Source organism: Canis aureus, chromosome 19, assembly GCF_053574225.1.
Source record: "Canis aureus isolate CA01 chromosome 19, VMU_Caureus_v.1.0, whole genome shotgun sequence".
NCBI lineage: Eukaryota > Metazoa > Chordata > Mammalia > Carnivora > Canidae > Canis > Canis aureus.
Window position 1 is genome coordinate 47,125,437 of NC_135629.1, and position 17,146 is coordinate 47,142,582.

A 17,146-nucleotide genomic window follows, 5' to 3' on the forward strand; every position below is an offset into this window, starting at 1 on the left:
AGCCTCTTGGTGACCAAGGATGGCAGTTGCTCATGCTGCTCATGTGTGCTGATGAGGAGCTCCAGCTGCTGCCCTGGGCTTCCTCTTCCTGCGCTATGCTGCTCATGGACACTGCTCAGCCTGGTCCCTGGTTGGCCCAGGCTGGGGTTTCTATCCCCTGGGCCGAGTTGCAGCTGCAATTACATGCTCTGGCCGGCCGCGGGTGTTCTGTGGGCTGTGTGATGGTCAGGGCCATGCAGGCAGTAGCCATGTTCCAGCTGTGGACTCTCCTGGGGAGCATATGGGCCCCTCTGATGAGGAAGTGCTTTTTTTGTAAGTGGTGAGCTTGGCGGCTACAGCTGGGACACAGCACTGCTGCCCCCTTCCCCCGGCCCAGCCATGTCATTCTTCTAAGAAGCCATGAATGAAAGAGACTTTACTCTATGGGTGTGAGGCTCCCACTGGGGTCCTGGAAGAGAACGGTACCTTGACCAGGCCAAGTGCAGATGACCTGAGGGAGGTTCCTCTTGCTCCTGCCTGGCTGTGGAACCAGAGCAAGGCCAGGAGGATGCACCTTCCAGAGCCAAGAGGAAGGGTCATGCCACACTGATGCCTTTTCCTTACTCAGGGAAATGGGGTGGGACATGCGCTGTGCTCAGCCGGGATCTCTGGGGGATGTAGGTGTTGCCACCTCTTAACACCAACTTGTAGCGGAGGCAGTTTGAACCACAGAAAGAATGGCACCCACCTGGGAATGTGTGTGCAGTTCATCAGAAGCAGGAAGACTTATGCTGTGTGCCATTGCCGGGGCCTACAGTGCTCTTGTTGTCTACTAAGTGACCTGCTGCTTAGGGCAAGCACTGGGTGGGCTGAAGCCCCTGTTGTGGGTAAGTGTATGGATCTCCCTGGCTCTAGGCTGCCTTGGAGGGAAGGCAGAGGCAGCCCAGAGATCTGCTAGGCACAAAGCCAGTGGCTCTGTGTGGCTTCAAGGAACTCTGTAACCTGTGTGTTTACCTGCTGTGGCAGGTCAGGGAGAAAATATGTGGGCGAGATGCCGACACCACCAGCCTGGTGGCATCTTGGTGCCCTCCCTCATCCCACCTAGTAAAGTACCAGCGGGGCTGTGATAGGCGGAGTATATGCCTGGCTAATATAAGACTATACTCTGCCACCTTCTGGCTGAGTAGTGAGCCCTGGATCTCCATTACCTTTCCAGACCCTCAGTTGCCTTATCTGTAAAGTGGGATTGCAAGGATGAAAAGCTAGAGAGCTTAGCTCCTGGAGGAACCCAACAAATGGTGGTCCTCTGAGAATCAGGCTGAGGTGGGCTGCTCACAGCTCACTAATCGTGGGCCCCATCAGTGCTCAGACCTCAAGGAGCACAAGGTTTCCCCTTTGCCACCATGGCTGCACACATCCAGCTTAATTTCTAAGAGAATGGGGGTTTGGGGCAGGACAGAAACCCTTGATGCATGGAGAAAAGAAGGGTGAGCAACAGGCCTCCCAGACTCTGAAGCTCAGTGTCTCGGTTCCTTGTTTCACATGGCTTTGGAAATCCCCCATGGGGTGGTAATTACTCAGGGTCTGGGGTTTACCTACATAGCCCCTGAAATAGGGGAGGAGGAGGCTGGTCAATGGCAGGTTTACCCCACTGCACTGGCCCCACCTCTGCACACGAATCCAGGATCAGACCAATGATCTGATTCACAGAGCAACTTTCAGACATGTGATGAGGGCCAGTTAAAATATTTTTTCCAGTGGGGTTTTGTTTTAAAGATGATTCCATGTACCTTGTTACAGGCAGGTTTCTGAAGCCAATCTGGTTGGCGTCCTGGACTCTGGAGGAGCCAGTGATGACACTGGGTTTCAGAGGGCTGCCACAGGGCAGCATTGGCTGGCTGTCCCTTCCCTCTTCACTCTTTACCGTGTTTCCACCTTCTCTGGTCACCCGACCTGACCTGGGCCCCACTGTGAGATGTCCCCAGACTTTGCCCTTCCCCTAGCTTCTGACCTCATGTGTGTGTGAACACACACATGCTAGCCTCTGCAGATGGGCAAGTACTTTGGTGTGGCTTGGGGCTTGCAGTCTCGTCAGAAGCCTAAGGTGCTGACTCCTCCCTCCCTGGCCTTAGCAGTCTGGCAGCCCAGCCACAGAACCTGCTTTCTCTGTGGGTGTAGCCATCCCCAGCTCCCTGGAGAGCCCCTCAGGAAGCTGTGTGGCCCATGTCTGGTTGGGTGCCCCCCTGGACCCTGTGGCATCCTCCCTGAGGGCAGGGAGCAGCTTTGGAAGCATGAAGAATCAGACATGCCCAGTTTCCAGTTCTCTGTGGGCTCTTTGCAGGGAGTTGTGGACCTGCCTCAGAGAAAAGACCCCAGACCTTGTTCCACACCAGGGATGCAGGCAGTCTTTACAGAGTCTGTTGAGTAGCAGCTCAGTTGCCTGCAGGGGGCTTAGTGAGAATGTCCAAAGGTTGCACCAGATAGAATGTGCCCTGTAGTTTGACTCAGAGGTAGTGGGGGCTGAAAGCAGGCTCACCGTGGAGGGAGACGGCATCCCACCAGCCCTTGGCCTCACTCCCCACACAGGTACCAGATGAGACAGCGAGAAGCTACCATGTGCAATTGGAAAACAGGTATTTGCTCACTTCACTTCCATGCGTTGGTGTGTCTGCCAACTGCCGTCTCATTCCATATCCAGTAACCCCTCCCATCCACATGTGAGGAAATGGGTGAATTTTGTAGCCATTTAGATTTGTGGCTAATTTCAAACATAAAAGTAGAATAATGTAACTGTGCCCTGGCTTCAGTAAAAATCAGTTTACAGCCAATCAGCATCACTTCATCCATCCCCTCTCTGCCACCCACACCCAAGTGCATCATTTCTCCAGTAAACATTCTGAACTGTGTCATTAAAAGCTGGGGGTGAGCAGTGTACCTTTAGCGGTTCCCACAGAGCTCAGCGTGCCATGGAGTACCACACAGACTCCTCACTGCCCCCACTCGGCCCCAGGGGGTGGGGGAACAGGGATGTCACCAGCCTTGGGCACAGAGTGGTAGCATCCTGTGTTCCTTGGCCCAGAATTGTGCCCAGGCTGCTTCTATGGGGTGCTGTCCTCTCCTTTGTGCTGTCACCTGTGTGCATCCAGCCCCCCTTCCTCCTGTGCTCTGTGAGCCAAGCAGCAAATACCACTGGTTAGCCTGGCGGGAGTGGTGACTTAGCATGCTCTGAGGGTCTCCCCAGGAACAAAGGCCTTTCTGCTTCCTCTGTGCCTGCTCTTGGTTCTCATATGGTGGGAAGACCCTCCCTCCCCCATAAAAGCCCTGGGAACTGGGTTGGTAGTAAGGAGCATGTGTCCCTGGGGTGTCCCGTAGATGTGAGTGAGGATGTGCTTTCTCTCTCCCCATGCCAGAGCTGGGGGGTACCTTGTTTAGGGGTGCCTGTGTATCCAGTGCTGCAGACACTGGCTGATTGAGCTGCCTGTGTGACGCTGACTTTCCTGTCTTACAGAGTATATACATGATTGTGCCCCCATGAACCTCCAGTCTAGGATCTGAAAGCACTCAGTGAGGTAGTTAAGGAATAACTTCCACCAGTAGTCACCTACTGGCTTCCTGCCCTTCCTTTGGAGCAGACCTTGGGGTCTTCTCTGTGTGCCCTCCCCCCCCCCCCCCCCCACTGCCCGGCCTGCCCTGCCTGCTTCCTGCACTTCCAGAGTAGCCCTCCTGTTCTGACACTTTACTTGCCCAACTACCATGGGCACAGGGTAGGGCAAAACACTACCAACCTGTGGGCTCCTTAGCTAGGTGATTAATTACTTCCAATGAAGAGGGCGTTCAAATAATAAGTGGACTAAGATGGTGAGCAGTTCATTCACATGGGAAGTCCTCATTGGTAGAAAGCAGAGGTGACACTTGGCTTTTTTAATTAAGGGTATACAAATTAAGTTGCATCTGCTGAAGGAGCCCTAAGGAGAAAATGAGACTTTGGGCACTCAGACATCCTTCAGTGTGAATCCTGCCCCTTTTGGGAAAGCCCTTTGGCAGGTGGTTTTGAGAGGTGTTTTTGTTTTTGTTTTTTGAGAACAAATCTCAAGGGATAGCCAGAGGAGGAAAGGGCCACCAATGCACCAGGCTATTCCTGACAGCAAGAGGTTTGCACATGGCCCTGGGACTCTGGCCTGCAGAAGTGCCCAAAGCCCCACTTGAGGGCAGTGCCCAGGAGCTGCCCAGAGGCTTCTTCCTCATACAGGAACGGAACAGTATGTGTGCTGTGATTATGAATGGTGAGTATATTTTCCTACAGACAGGTGCCAGGAGGGACCCAGAATGGGGCAAAGACAAATGGTCTTTTGGGGTCATGGCAGCAGTTTAGCTCCCACAGAGGCTAAAGTTGAGAGTCAGGTTGTGTAGGAGCCAGCTCACTTCCCCACCGTCTCTTCTTCCTCCTGGCATCCTGGCTCATGCCACTGTCTTCACACTGGTCCTCCCTCCCCTCTCCAGGGTTTTGGTGCCATGTCACCATCTCCTTAGGTGCTAGGACCTCTGCTGTCTACCCTGGGAGGCCCCACTCAGGTGCTGACCTCTCCATATGTATGCCTGGTGTGCCTTACACTTCACACTGACCTCCCAGGCCTGAGGGCCCTGTGCTGAGCTTTGCAGGCCTGGAACCAGTTAGGAGCTTCCCAGTGGCCACATCTCATCCCGTCTCTGCTAATCATAGGGCCCTCTCATCAAGAGTGAGAGGTCTGCCACTCCTATGTGGGTGAGTGGGTGGGTTGGTAAGGCTGGTTCAATAGTCTTCCATCTTGGCATGCCCAACCCAGGCAGAGACATGGGTTGGCTGGGGTGACACTGCTTACTGGGTCTGAGGCCCAAGCCTGGCCAGGCACTGCACAGACTCCTGCCTATTGGGTGTGGTGAGCGTTAGGGCTCGGGGCCAGACTCCTTGTAGCATTTTCTGGGTCTGCTTCCTGGTCCTCAGGGGACTGACTGCACCTGGAATGCCCAGGTGGCACCTCCCACACAGTGCTCAGTGCCCTCACCATCATGACTTTGGGGTGGGGCAGAGCCAGAGGAATGAGCCCCCAGGATGGTCCTGAACTTCTAGGCAGCCAGGGCAGAAAGAGGTAGGTGGGGTAGCATCTTCCACAAGGTTGAGAGGTGGAGAGCCTGCTCAAAGCCAAACTCTGACACGCACCTAAGTGTAGGAGCTGCTTAGCAATGTCAGTATGGCCTGTAGACTTCACCCTGTCCCATTCCTGCACGGCTTCCAAGAGGGGCTCCAGCTGCATGAGCCCTATGGTACCAGCTTGCTTCCAGCCTCCCGAGTTGCCCAGGTGTTGTGCCTCCCCCCCTTATCTGGCAGCAGGACAGTGTCTGCCTCAAGGACAAGGACAGTCTGTGCTGCCGAGCTTGCTCTCCAGGGACTGTGGTTCAGGAATATGTGGGGACCCAGGGCTCTAAATATATCAGGGTGAGGTCACTGCGGTGGAGATAGGCCATGTGGCAAGCCCAAGACCCCATTGGGGCTGGAATCCCAGGGCTGGGGACAGGAAGTGGGTGGCCTCGCTGTCCCTGTGGTACTGGCCTCCTCACTACCCAGTCTCCTCTTTCGCTGAATCCCTGTCCCTGGCACGTCAAGGATATGTAAAGGATAGAATGTGTCTCCTCTCAGACCTATTCCCTCAGTGCAACTTGGAGTAGGTTTTTGGGGCCCCCTGGCAAAGGGGCAGCTGTGTGAGAGCTGTCAGGCAGAGTCAAGGCAACTGTTGTTGCTCTGTGGTTACTGCAATTTACAAGCAGAAAAGACACATGGAACCTGAGGTGGCAGTTGGAGGTGACAGCTGCCTTCAGCTGAAAATAAGGCAGATAAGCTGGGAATACACATGACCAGCAAGGTACCAGCCATCAAGGATGTCTACATCCTAGTCCCTGGAACCTGGGCATGTGGTACCTTACATGGCAGAAGGGACTATGCACGTGTGACTAAGGGTGTAGACCTGGATTGTCTGGGTGGGCCCAGCCTAATCAAATCATTAGAACTGGAGACTCTTTCCTGGCCGGGCCAGGGATACAGTATGAGGACTTAGCCCTGTTACTGACTTCGGAGCTGAACTGAGGTGCCATGAGCTGGGGAACGCAGTGCCCTCCAGAAGCTGGAAATGGCCTTCAGATGATAGCCAGCAAGAAAAGGGGCCCCTCAATCCTACGGCTAGGAGGAGTAATTCTATCAACACTTGAAGGAATAGGAAACGGCCCTTGAGAGCTTCCCAGAGAGGGTGGCTTGCCTACACCTGGATCTCAGCCCATGGGGACCTGAACCACACACCTGAACCACGCCCTCCACAACCTGACATGATATACACGCATGGTATTTCAGCCACTCAGTTTGTGATCCTGTATGATCATTTTGGCAGCAACAGGAAACCAATACAGCACAGTGCTGGCGAGCATGCAAGAACTAGGCTTCCCCACCTTCCTCTCCTACAGTGGACATGGAGTGGGAGCAGCCTCCCCAGCAACTAATTACAATCATTGATGACCTTGGTGCCAACAACCCCTCAAGCAGCTTGTGTTAGCCCTCTAGTAAAGGTGGAGATTATAGCTTTGTCTGTAGCAGTAAGTGAGAAAGGAGGGATACAGCACTGTTCAAGTGCCCCTGCCCCCAGCTGGAAGGAAGAGCAAAGCGGGGAGGTCTGTGATGCTGGGGGTTTCTGATGTTAGAAGAAGCAAGGCATGGAATCATACTTTGCTTTGGATTTTTTTTTTTTTTTTAATGTGCAATAAGTGTATACACAAGCTTCTGTATGCAAGGAGTGTTTTTGGAAAAGATACAAGGAAACCCTGCAGCGGCTGGCTAGGAGATGTACCTTTCCTTGTGCCCTTTTGCGTGCCTGCGTAGCTCAGTTCTAGTGTGTGTGGGTGTGTGATGTGCTTACTGTGTGATCTTGTGGGGGAGGGGGGCTTCCTCAGGGTGTGGGCTGCCCTGTCCCGCCAGCCCACTGAAACCAGCAGCTGCTGAGCAGGAGCTCTTTATCTCTTCTGGAGCCGAGCCCTTCACTGGGCATGCTTTGTCAGCACGTGCTCCCAGGCTGAGGTTTGCTTCTTGTAGTAAACAGAAGTTCTGAATCGTGAAGCCTAGTTTGTCAGTATTTTTCCTTAGACAGTGACTGCTTTGGAGGTCCTAAGAAATCTTTGTCTACCCCAAGGTTGCAAAGATACTTTCCTGTGTCTCCTAGAAGACTTAAGAGTTTTTGCATTCATATTTAGGTCTGTGATTGATTTTAGGAGCTAATATATACATATTATATATAATTTTTAAGAAAGCTCTATGCCCAACATGGGGCTTAAACTCACACATGCTCTACTGACTGAGCCAAGTTCGTGACTGATTTTAAATTAATTTTTGAGCATGCTCTGATGTTTGGTGTAAATAGAATCATGCAGTCTGTGTTTTCTGTGACTCTACTCTCCGTGATCTGAGCTTCATATTGTTGGTGCACTGAGGCTACTGTTGGCTTACTTCTGTTGCTCTTGAATTTTTCATTCTGTTACTTTGACTCTTGGAAAGCACTGGTGTTGCGTGACCTACACCTTTGTATGCCGTCTCCTATCTATAAAATGTGATGATAACGGGGCCTTCTCCTTAGGGTTGTCGCAGCTCCAGAGTGGTGCTGTATGGACACATATGGTACGAGGGTAGGGCCTGGCCCACAGCAGGCAGCATACAAGCGATGGGATGGCTTGGTCAGAAGGTCTGCACACGTGAGACTACCAAAGGCCATTGCTCCCCAGACTTGGCTGCGCCCCAGAACTACCGGGTATTGTCAGATGCCACTTCTGCTGGTTGGCGGGCATGTCTGTAGGGCAACTGCTCCTGGCTTCCATCTGTACTCCCTGATGCCTGTGAGAGCTGAGCACTGGGGATGCCATCTTCTGTTTTACCCAGTGCCTGTTACTGTCTGCTGGCCTGGGGTTTCTGTGTTCCAGATACAGATCCTCAGGGCTGAGTGGTATCTGTCTTCTCCAAGTTTGTGACTTTGTGGTGACTTTGCGTGAACTCTAAAGATCTGGTTAATATAGCCAAATTGATTGGATTACTGTGTGCAGGCATTCATTCCTCAGGAGATACTGCAGATTAGGCTTCAGACCTCCAAAATAAAGCGATGGTCGCAGTAAACCAAGGCAAATGAAGTTTTTTGTTTCCCAGTGCATATAAAAGTGATGTTTACACTATACCATAGTCTGCTAAGTGTAGAATAGTAGTAAGTCTAAAAAAACAAGGTATATACCTTAACTAAAATACTTTATTACTGGGGGCGCCTAGGTGGTGCAGTTAAGCGTCCAACTCTTGATTTCAGCTGAGGTCATGCTCTGAGTCATGAGATCAAGCCCTGAGTCGGGTTCCACACTGGTTGTGGAGCCTACTTAGGATTCTTTCTCTCCCTTTCCCTCCCCTAATTTCTAAAACAAAAAACAACCCCCCGCCCCCAGCTTCATTACTAAAAAAAAAAACAAATACTAACCATTATCTCATTTTTAGCGAATCATAATCTTTTTGCTGACCGAATGTCCTGCCTCTGTGGTGATGGCTGCTGACCGATCAAGGTGGTAGTCGCTGACGGCTGGGGTAGCTGCACCAGTTTCTTAAAATCAAGACAATAAAGTTTGATGCATTGATGGGTCTCGTCCTTTCATGCCCAATTTCTCTGTAGCATGCGATGCTGTTTGATAGCATTTTACCCGCAGTAGGACTTTAAAAAAAATTTTTTTTTATTTATGAGAGAGAGAGAGAGGCGCGCAGAAGACACAGGCAGAGGGAGAAGCAGGCTCCCGACGTGAGACTCGATCCTGGGTCCCCAGGATCAGGCCCTGGGCTGAAGGCGGCGCTAAACTGCTGAGCCACCCAGGCTGCCCAGTAGGACTTCTTTCAAAATTGGACTTAGTCCTCTCAAATACTATTACTGCTTTATCAACCCAGTTTCTATATTCTAAATCCTTTGTCATTTCAACAATCTTCATAGCAGCTTCGCCAGGAGTAGGTTCCATCTCAAGAAACCATGTTTTGTTCACCCATTAGAAGTAACTCCTCATCTGTTCAAGTTTTAGCATGAAATTGGAGCAATCCAGTCCCATACTCACGTTTCACTTCTTTTTTTTTTTTTTCTTTTTTTTCTTTTTTTAAATTTTTATTTATTTATGATAGTCACAGAGAGAGAGAGAGAGGCAGAGACATAGGCAGAGGGAGAAGCAGGCTCCATGCACCGGGAGCCTGATGTGGGATTCGATCCCGGGTCTCCAGGATCGCGCCCTGGGCCAAAGGCAGGCGCCAAACCACTGCGCCACCCAGGGATCCCTCACGTTTCACTTCTGATTCTAGCTCTCTTGTTGTTTGCATCACACCTGTGGTTACTTCCTCTATGGAAGTCTTAAACCCTCAAAGTCATCCATGAGGGTTGGAATCCACTCCTTCAGATTCCTGTTCATGTTGATATTTTGGCTTCTTCCCATGAGTCACAGATGTTCTTAATAGCATCTAGAATGGTATACCCTTTCCAGAAGTTTTTCAATTTACTTTGCTCAGATCCATCAGAGGAATCACTATCTATGGCAGCTATGGCCTTATAAAACATACTTCTTAAATAATGAGACTTGAAAGTTGAAATTATTCCTTGATCCATGGACTGCAGAATGGGTGTTGTGTCAGCAGGCATGAGAACATTAATCTCATTGTTCGTCGCCATCAAAGCTCTTGGGTACCATGTACACTGTCAACAAGCGGTAGTATTTTGAAAGGAATCTTTTTTCCTAAACGCGGTATGTCTCAAGAGTAGGCTTAAAATAGTCTGTAAACCATGTGGCAAATTGATGTGCTGTCATGAGGCTTTGTTGTTCCATTTCTAGAGCTCATGCAGTCAATTTGGCATAATTCTTATGGGGCCCTAGGATTTTCCAAATGGTAAATGAGCATCGGCTTCAACTTAGTCACCAGCTGCATGAGCCCCCAATAAGAGTCAGCTTGTCCTTTGAAGCTTTGAAGCCAGACATTGACTTCTCCTCTTTAGCTATGAAAGGCCAGCATCTTTTCCCAATAGAAAGCTGTTTGGTCTACATTGAAAATCTATTGTTGGATGTAGCCACCTTTATCAATTATCTCAGCTTCTTCTTCTGGATACCTTGCTGTGGCTTCTACATCAGCACTTTCTGCTTCACCTTGCACTTTTAGGTTACGAAGTTGGCTTTTCCTTAAACCTCACGAACCAACCTCCACTGGCTTCAGACTTTGCTTCTGCAGCTTCCTCACCTCTTCCAGTTTTCAGTGAATTGAAGAGAGGTAGAGCCTTGTTCTAGACTAGGCTTTGGCTTAAAGGAATGTTATGCTGTTTGATCTTATATCCAGACTACTCAAACTTGGTCCACATCAGCAGTAAGGCAATTTTGCTTTCTTCTGCTTGTTCACTGGAATAGCATTTTAATTTCCCTCAAGAACTTTCTTTGCCTTCACAGCTTGGCTAACTGTTTGGAACAAGAGGCCTTTCTTGGTTTGGGGCTTGGGGCAGGCCTTCCTCTCACTAAGTGTACTCATTTATAGCCTTTTAAAATTATTATTAAAAGGTTTTATTTATTTGAGAGAGACGGGTAGCGAGAGAGAGCACAAGTGGGGAGGAGAGGGAGAAGCAGACTCCCTGCAGAGCAGGGAGCCCGACTTGGGGCTCAATCCCAGTATCATGACCTGAGCCAAAGGCAGACGCTTAACAGACTGAGCCACCCAGATGCCCCCCATTTCTAGCTTTTGATTTAAAGTGAGAGATGTGTGACTCTTCCTCACTTGAACACTTCGAGGCCATTTTGTAGGGTTATGGGTTGGCCTAATTTCAATATTGTTGTGTCTCAGGGAATAGGGAGACCCAAGGAGAGGAGACAGAGGAATGGCTGGGCAGCGGAGCAGTCAGAACACACACAGTATGAATCAAGTTTGCCATCTTGTATGGGTGCAGTTTGTGGCACCCCAAAACAATCACCAATAGTAACATCAAGAATCACTGATCACACAGATCACTGTAACAAATATAACAATGGAAAAATCTGAAATATGATCAGAATTACTAAAATGTGATACAGAGACACAAAGTGAGCAAATGCTGTTGGAAAAATGCCACCAACACTTGCTCAATGCAGTGTTGCTACAGACCTTCATTTGGTAAAAAACACAGTATCTGTGAAGTGTATTAAAGCAAGAACAACAGAAGGAAGTATGCCTTTATTGTTCTTTTAAACTTGGTGTTTTATTTGATAAATCTTCAGCACCCTGCCCCCCGCCCCCATGAGATGGTAGAGTAGAACACCTCTGCCATATCAAGAGCAGATCTTATTTCATGAATGTCATGGGTTTCAGCCATGTGACAACCACTTGGGCAGGCAGGCATGTCCATGGACGGGCTCATGAGCACTGGGTACCTTGTTGGCTCTGGGAGCAGGTAGGAGGAGGAGGCTGCATGGGGTGAGAACTCTGGTGTTGCTTGACTCCACTGGCCCTTGGGGAGAGAGGCCAGAATGGGCTAGAACAGGGAGAAGGGCAGAGGTTTGACAAGCGGCTCTTGTTTTGCAGATCCGGAACATGGTGGCGGTGCTGGAAGTCATCTCCAGCCTGGAGAAATACCCCATTACCAAAGAGGCACTGGAGGTGAGTGTCCCCAGGACCCAATATTGGGTGGGCAGAGCTTGGCCTCCCCCAGCCCAAGTCCTTCGTGGCTTCTTGGAGCCTTGTGCTCTCACTGGCCAGATGAGGACTTAGTAGTGCTGAGTGAGGGGGGTGCATACTCTCCTGGCCTTTGCTGTGCCCAGAAGCAGCATCTTCCTATAGGTACTGCAGGAATCGGGTGGCTTTAGTCCCAGGCCTGGGAGGCATGCCTGAGGGGTTAAGCTCCAGTGAGTGATGCTGGCTCAGGCCCTCCGTTTGCTGTTGCCTTTGCCATAGCATTTCTCCCAAAGAGCTTCCTTGGCATAGTGTCATTTCACTGGCTTTGATGGTCCACAGCCTCCAGGTCAGAAGCCTGTGGGATGGTGCTTTTTTTTTTTTTTTTTTTTTTAAGATTTTATTTATTTATTCATGAGAGACACAGAGAGAGAGAGAGAGAGAAAGAGAGAGGGGCAAGCAGAGGAAGAAGCAGGCTCCATGCAGGAAACCTGATGCGGGACTCAAGATCATGCCCTGAGCTGAAGGCAGGCGCCAAACTGCTGAGCCACCCAGGGATCCCGGGATGGTACTTTTGAAGATGCCTCCTGTGGCCCTGAGACCCTAAAGTTTAAGGACTAGATTCAGGAAGTTAGATGTCACAAAGGACACCAAATCCTTATGGGTTTTGTATCCAGGAACTCTGTGGTTTAAGGGTCAGTGGGATTAATCAAAGACTAGGGGCCCTTCCCACCGTTTCTGGCTCAGCTCCCTTTTCATGGGGGACTTCTTTCCCAAAAGCATGTCATCGTCTCTCTGGTTGTAGGAGACTCGACTTGGGAAGCTCATCAACGACGTCCGCAAGAAAACCAAGAACGAGGAGCTCGCCAAGCGGGCCAAAAAGCTGCTGCGGAGCTGGCAGAAGCTCATCGAGCCCGTGCACCAGAATGAGGCGGCGCTGCGAGGGCTGGGGGGAGGCACCGGCTCTGCCAACGGGGGTGCTCATAACTGCAGGCCGGAGGCGGGGGCGGCCGGCACGCCTAAGAGCATCCATGACCTGAAGAACCGCAATGACATCCAGAGGCTGCCTGGGCAGCGGCTGGACAGGCTGGGCAGCCGCAAGCGCCGCGGAGATCAGCGTGACCTCGGCCACCCTGGGCCACCTCCTAAGGTCTCCAAAGCCAGTCATGACTCCCTGGTACCCAATTCGTCCCCTCTCCCCACCAACGGGATCGGTGGGAGCCCCGAGGGCTTCCCTGGTACCCTGGACGGCAGTGGGCACTCGGGCCCTGAGGGCGGCCGCCTGGAGCACGGCGAGAGCGACAAGCACAGCGGCAAGATTCCAGTCAATGCCGTGCGGCCGCATACCAGCTCCCCGGGCCTAGGCAAGCCACCCGGCCCCTGCTTGCAGACAAAGGCTGCAGTGCTGCAGCAGCTGGACCGGGTGGATGAGACTCCAGGCCCTCCCCATCCCAAGGGGCCGCCTCGCTGCTCTTTCAGTCCCCGGAACTCACGGCACGAGGGCTCCTTTGCCCGGCAGCGGAGCCCATACACACCCAAGGGCCCCATGGCCAGCCCCTCTCCACGGCCCCAGTCGCTTGATGCCACACAGGTGCCATCACCGCTTCCACTGGCCCAGCCGTCCACACCACCTGTGAGGCGGCTCGAGCTGCTACCCAGTGCAGAGAGCCCGGTGCGCTGGCTGGAGCAGCCTGAGGGCCACCAGCGGCTGGCAGGGCAGGGTTGCAAGGTGGGGCTGCCCCCAGCTGAGCCCATCCTTCCCCGGGCGGGCTTTTCTCCGGACTCCTCCAAGGCAGACAGCGATGCTGCCTCATCTGGTGGCTCGGACAGCAAAAAGAAGAAGAGGTACCGGCCTCGTGACTACACAGTGAACTTGGATGGGCAGGTGGCTGAGGCGGGTGTCAAGCCTGTTCGGTTAAAAGAGCGGAAGCTCACCTTTGACCCCATGACCAGACAGATCAAACCTCTGACCCAGAAAGAGCCAGTGCGGGCTGATAGCCCTGTGCACACAGAGCAGCCCAGGACAGAGCTGGACAAGCCCGAGGCCAAGGCCAGCCTCCAGAGCCCTTTTGAACAGACGAACTGGAAGGAGCTGTCGCGCAATGAGATCATCCAGTCCTACCTGAGCCGGCAGAGCAGCCTGCTCTCATCATCAGGCGCACAGACCCCTGGGGCTCACCACTTCATGTCTGAGTACCTGAAGCAGGAGGAGAGCACCCGGCGTGGGGCCAGGAAGCCGCATGTGCTGGTGCCTCACAGCGCGCCCACGGACCTCCCAGGCCTGAATCGAGAGGTTACACAGGACGATCTGGACAGAATCCAGGCCCACCAGTGGCCGGGGGTGAACGGGTGTCAGGACACACAGGGTAACTGGTATGACTGGACGCAGTGCATATCGCTCGACCCGCACGGCGACGACGGGCGGTTGAACATTCTGCCTTATGTCTGCTTGGACTGACCAGCCTGTCGGCCTCTAAGTGCATTCCCACCTTGCAGTTAGCATGGCAGGCGGGCAGCCGGGGCCTGGCTGCCTCCAGTGGTTGGGAATCCGGGGAGTCCGGCCCGGGGCGGGAGGGAGGGGGCGAGAGTCTCGAGGTCTCTCCGTGCTCTTCCCTCAAAATTCTCCTTCTTTTGTGAAATGCTGCTACCAGTTTACTAACAAAATTGCAAAGGAAGGACCGTGTGTGGAAGGAAGGCCGGCAAAGTGAGTTCAGAACTCTATAGCAAACCAGCTATAAAAAGCGTTAGTTCCCCACCCCGGAAGAGGTGTGGACACTTCCCAGCACCCGTGAGCTGGGACCTCAGTTGCAGGCAGGCACAGAAAACCTAGGGGAGAGGTTACCTTTAAACACAGCAACAGAAGCACGCATCTCATCTATTTGCATTTTCCTTTTTTAAATTTGGCCCTGAGTGTCTGAGGCAGTGGGTGGACCTACACCATGGCCTCTGTTTGCACCCCACCTGGCCAGTGCTTCAGTCCTGACACGAGAAGCTTGTCAGCTGCAGCAAGCTGCTGGCAGCAGTTGGGCCAGCTGGCCAGCCAATACGACCTACACTCCATGGGCATCCACACATTTTCATCTGGTTTCGGTTCAAACCCCGGTTTGAAAAAAATGCTGCAAAAATTTAAGTTTCCTAGGAGTTTATTTTATCCCCCCCTTCCATCTGACCACCAGCCAAATAATTTTCCTCTTTCTCCTTTTTCAGTTTCCCCTTCCTGCACATAACTCAAGAATTTCACCTTTCTAGAGTCCCCTCCCAAAAAAATACAAAAGTAACCGCGGGTGCTACTGGTGTGTATGCTGTATTGTTGGGCAAGAAGAGACCTGTCTGTACGCTGGAAACACTCATAACCATTCCTTTAGATTCGTTTGCCTTATGGTTATTTGTCATAAAAGCGATTTGCAAAAACAAGGAGCCTTAGTGAATGTACAGTACCTAGACTTCTGTGTTCTCAGGACACAGAAGGGAGCAACTTTGCTATTTGGTCCAGTAAGTGGACACCTTGTGATATAAATGTGGAAATAAAAAAAAAAAAAAACCATTTGCACAAACCAGTCTCAGAATCGTTACTAATCTGGTCCTTTACAGTCAAATCAACCTTTCTGGATTTGCTAAGACTGGGACCTCCTCGTGTCCGAGGTTTGGGCTGCATAGCCAGACTGCAGGGAGGTGGACAGGGCAGGGTGGCCAAGCCTGCCCTATTATTCTTCTGCATGAAAACTGATCTCTGCCGGCCTTTCCCTCATTTGGGTCCAGGTTGCCTCTCCCACCTCAGGGGTCACCTGTTAGCTTTGATTGACAGAGACTGAAAGTCCACATGAAGGAATGTTACCCCGTCTCCATCTGGACCTCACCTGCCCCAGAGAAAGAAGCCCTCCAAGGAAGTTCCACGTCCCAGGTCTCGGTAACCTTGTTTTACCCCACAAAATATCAGGCTCTTACAGGGTATGGCCCAGAGCTATTTCTGGCAGTGTACCCCTTGGCTCTGCCGCAAGGCTGCTAGGTCCCCATGCAGGCCTGGGACTGTCTTAGTAACTGGCAGGTGCTACATTTTAAAAATAACTTTTCTGCCTTGACTATAAAGGTGATAATATTTCCTTCTCCCTCCATCCCTCAAACCATAAGCTAAGAATTTGGTTTTCAAACGTTTTCACTCCAGAATAGGTCATGTTGGATGTACTACTTTATTTCACAGATGAGGAAGCAGCTTTCCCTGAGGTACAGTCCCCTAGAGCAAACCAAGGGGTCCAGGAGCAGTGAGTCAACACAGAACCACAATCTCAGAAGCAGCAGGAATATCTGACCTGTCCTGAGTGCAGGGACCCACCCACCCTTAGATAAGGGCAGTGGATGAAGTGGCTTTGAGGACAAGCTGAGGTTGAACTCTGGACCTGCCATCTATCAGTTTGTGTGGCCCTAACAATCACTTCACTCCTGTACACATGTCTATCTGGAAGATGAAAGTGCTTACCGGGGAGCTGTTAGGATAAGTTAAAAGAGTTTGGGGGGGGCTGTCAGGGGGCGCATTTCAGTAGAACCCTTTGTGCTATGGAGTAACTACTTTCCTAAGTTACTGTGCCTGTAATGTGGGCCAGCCCTGCTGCTGTGAGTGTCCCCAATAAGTGACTTACTCTGTGACAAAGGGTCATAAGCATATCTGGAAGACCCTAGGGTACAGTCTGGCATCTTAGGAGCACCTCTTTTTCTCAGACCTGGCTCTCTGCCCCCACCTGCAGGGTCCAAGTCTGTGTCTGAATATCCAGATAAACATGCTGCCTGCTTTTGAGAACACAAAGTTAAGCTAAGATTTCCCTTTTTCACATTTTGGACATCAGTGGGTTGCCACTTTCTAATTTACCAAGTAAGGACACTGTAAAGGGGCATTAAACCTCTCCCCCCACCCCTACCCCACAAAAAAGTTGTCAGTACATAATTTTTGGAACAAATCACAGTCCTTTAGTATAAGACTCTCTTGCTGAAAACACCATGTTTTCCTCCGCTGGGGTCCGGGGCTGCTCTGTCCTGCCCTTGGTCATCAAGCACTCCTCCCTCCTGCAGAGAGCTCCAGAGACCCGTGCCGGAGCAGGCTACCATGGCCACGGCTCCCCAGTTGGCCAAGTCGCCTCCCTTCTCTGGGCTTCGGTCTGTCCGTCCGTGAAATGGAGATGGTAACACCTACCGCAGAGCACACGTCGCAGTGGTTCCCAGAACGCACTCCCGGAGACCGGGCGCTGGGGCTAGCCCTTCTGTTGAAGTCGGCCACGGAAGTCGCTCCCCTGTTTTTGCAGAAAAGAAATGAGCCTATGGGAAGCTTTTCACAATTTGGTTTCTTTTCCAGAAAGGTCTGATCCTTCTTCCTTGGTGTCCGCCGCTGCGCGCTCATCAGGAATCTGGTTGGAGGGCGCCGACGTAGCGCGGGCATCGAGGTTTGACCCCGAGCTCAGTGGCCCGCTCACACACCCTGACGCG

At 51.7% G+C, this 17,146-nt stretch overlaps 1 protein-coding gene and 1 long non-coding RNA gene across 11 annotated transcripts in view; one reads left to right on the forward strand and one right to left on the reverse strand.

Moving 5' to 3' along the window:
* MED26 (mediator complex subunit 26) overlaps nt 1–15,228 on the forward strand; it is a 54,119-nt gene extending 38,891 nt beyond the window's left edge. For 2 of the 4 annotated variants that reach the window (XM_077859520.1, XM_077859517.1), the window contains 2 exons: nt 11,588–11,662; nt 12,480–15,228. In XM_077859520.1, coding sequence (XP_077715646.1) covers nt 11,597–11,662; nt 12,480–14,132 — 1,719 coding nt within the window. In that variant the 5' untranslated portion in view covers nt 11,588–11,596 and the 3' untranslated portion in view covers nt 14,133–15,228. Of the gene's footprint in view, nt 1–2,565; nt 2,613–4,060; nt 4,263–11,587; nt 11,663–12,479 lie in introns of all 4 variants that reach the window. The other 2 variants (XM_077859518.1, XM_077859519.1) reach the window with 2 other exon arrangements.
* The window catches only part of LOC144290377 (uncharacterized), a 131,938-nt gene that overhangs the window by 91,245 nt on the left and 23,547 nt on the right, over nt 1–17,146 (reverse strand). The gene's annotated exons all lie outside the window — the stretch shown is intronic.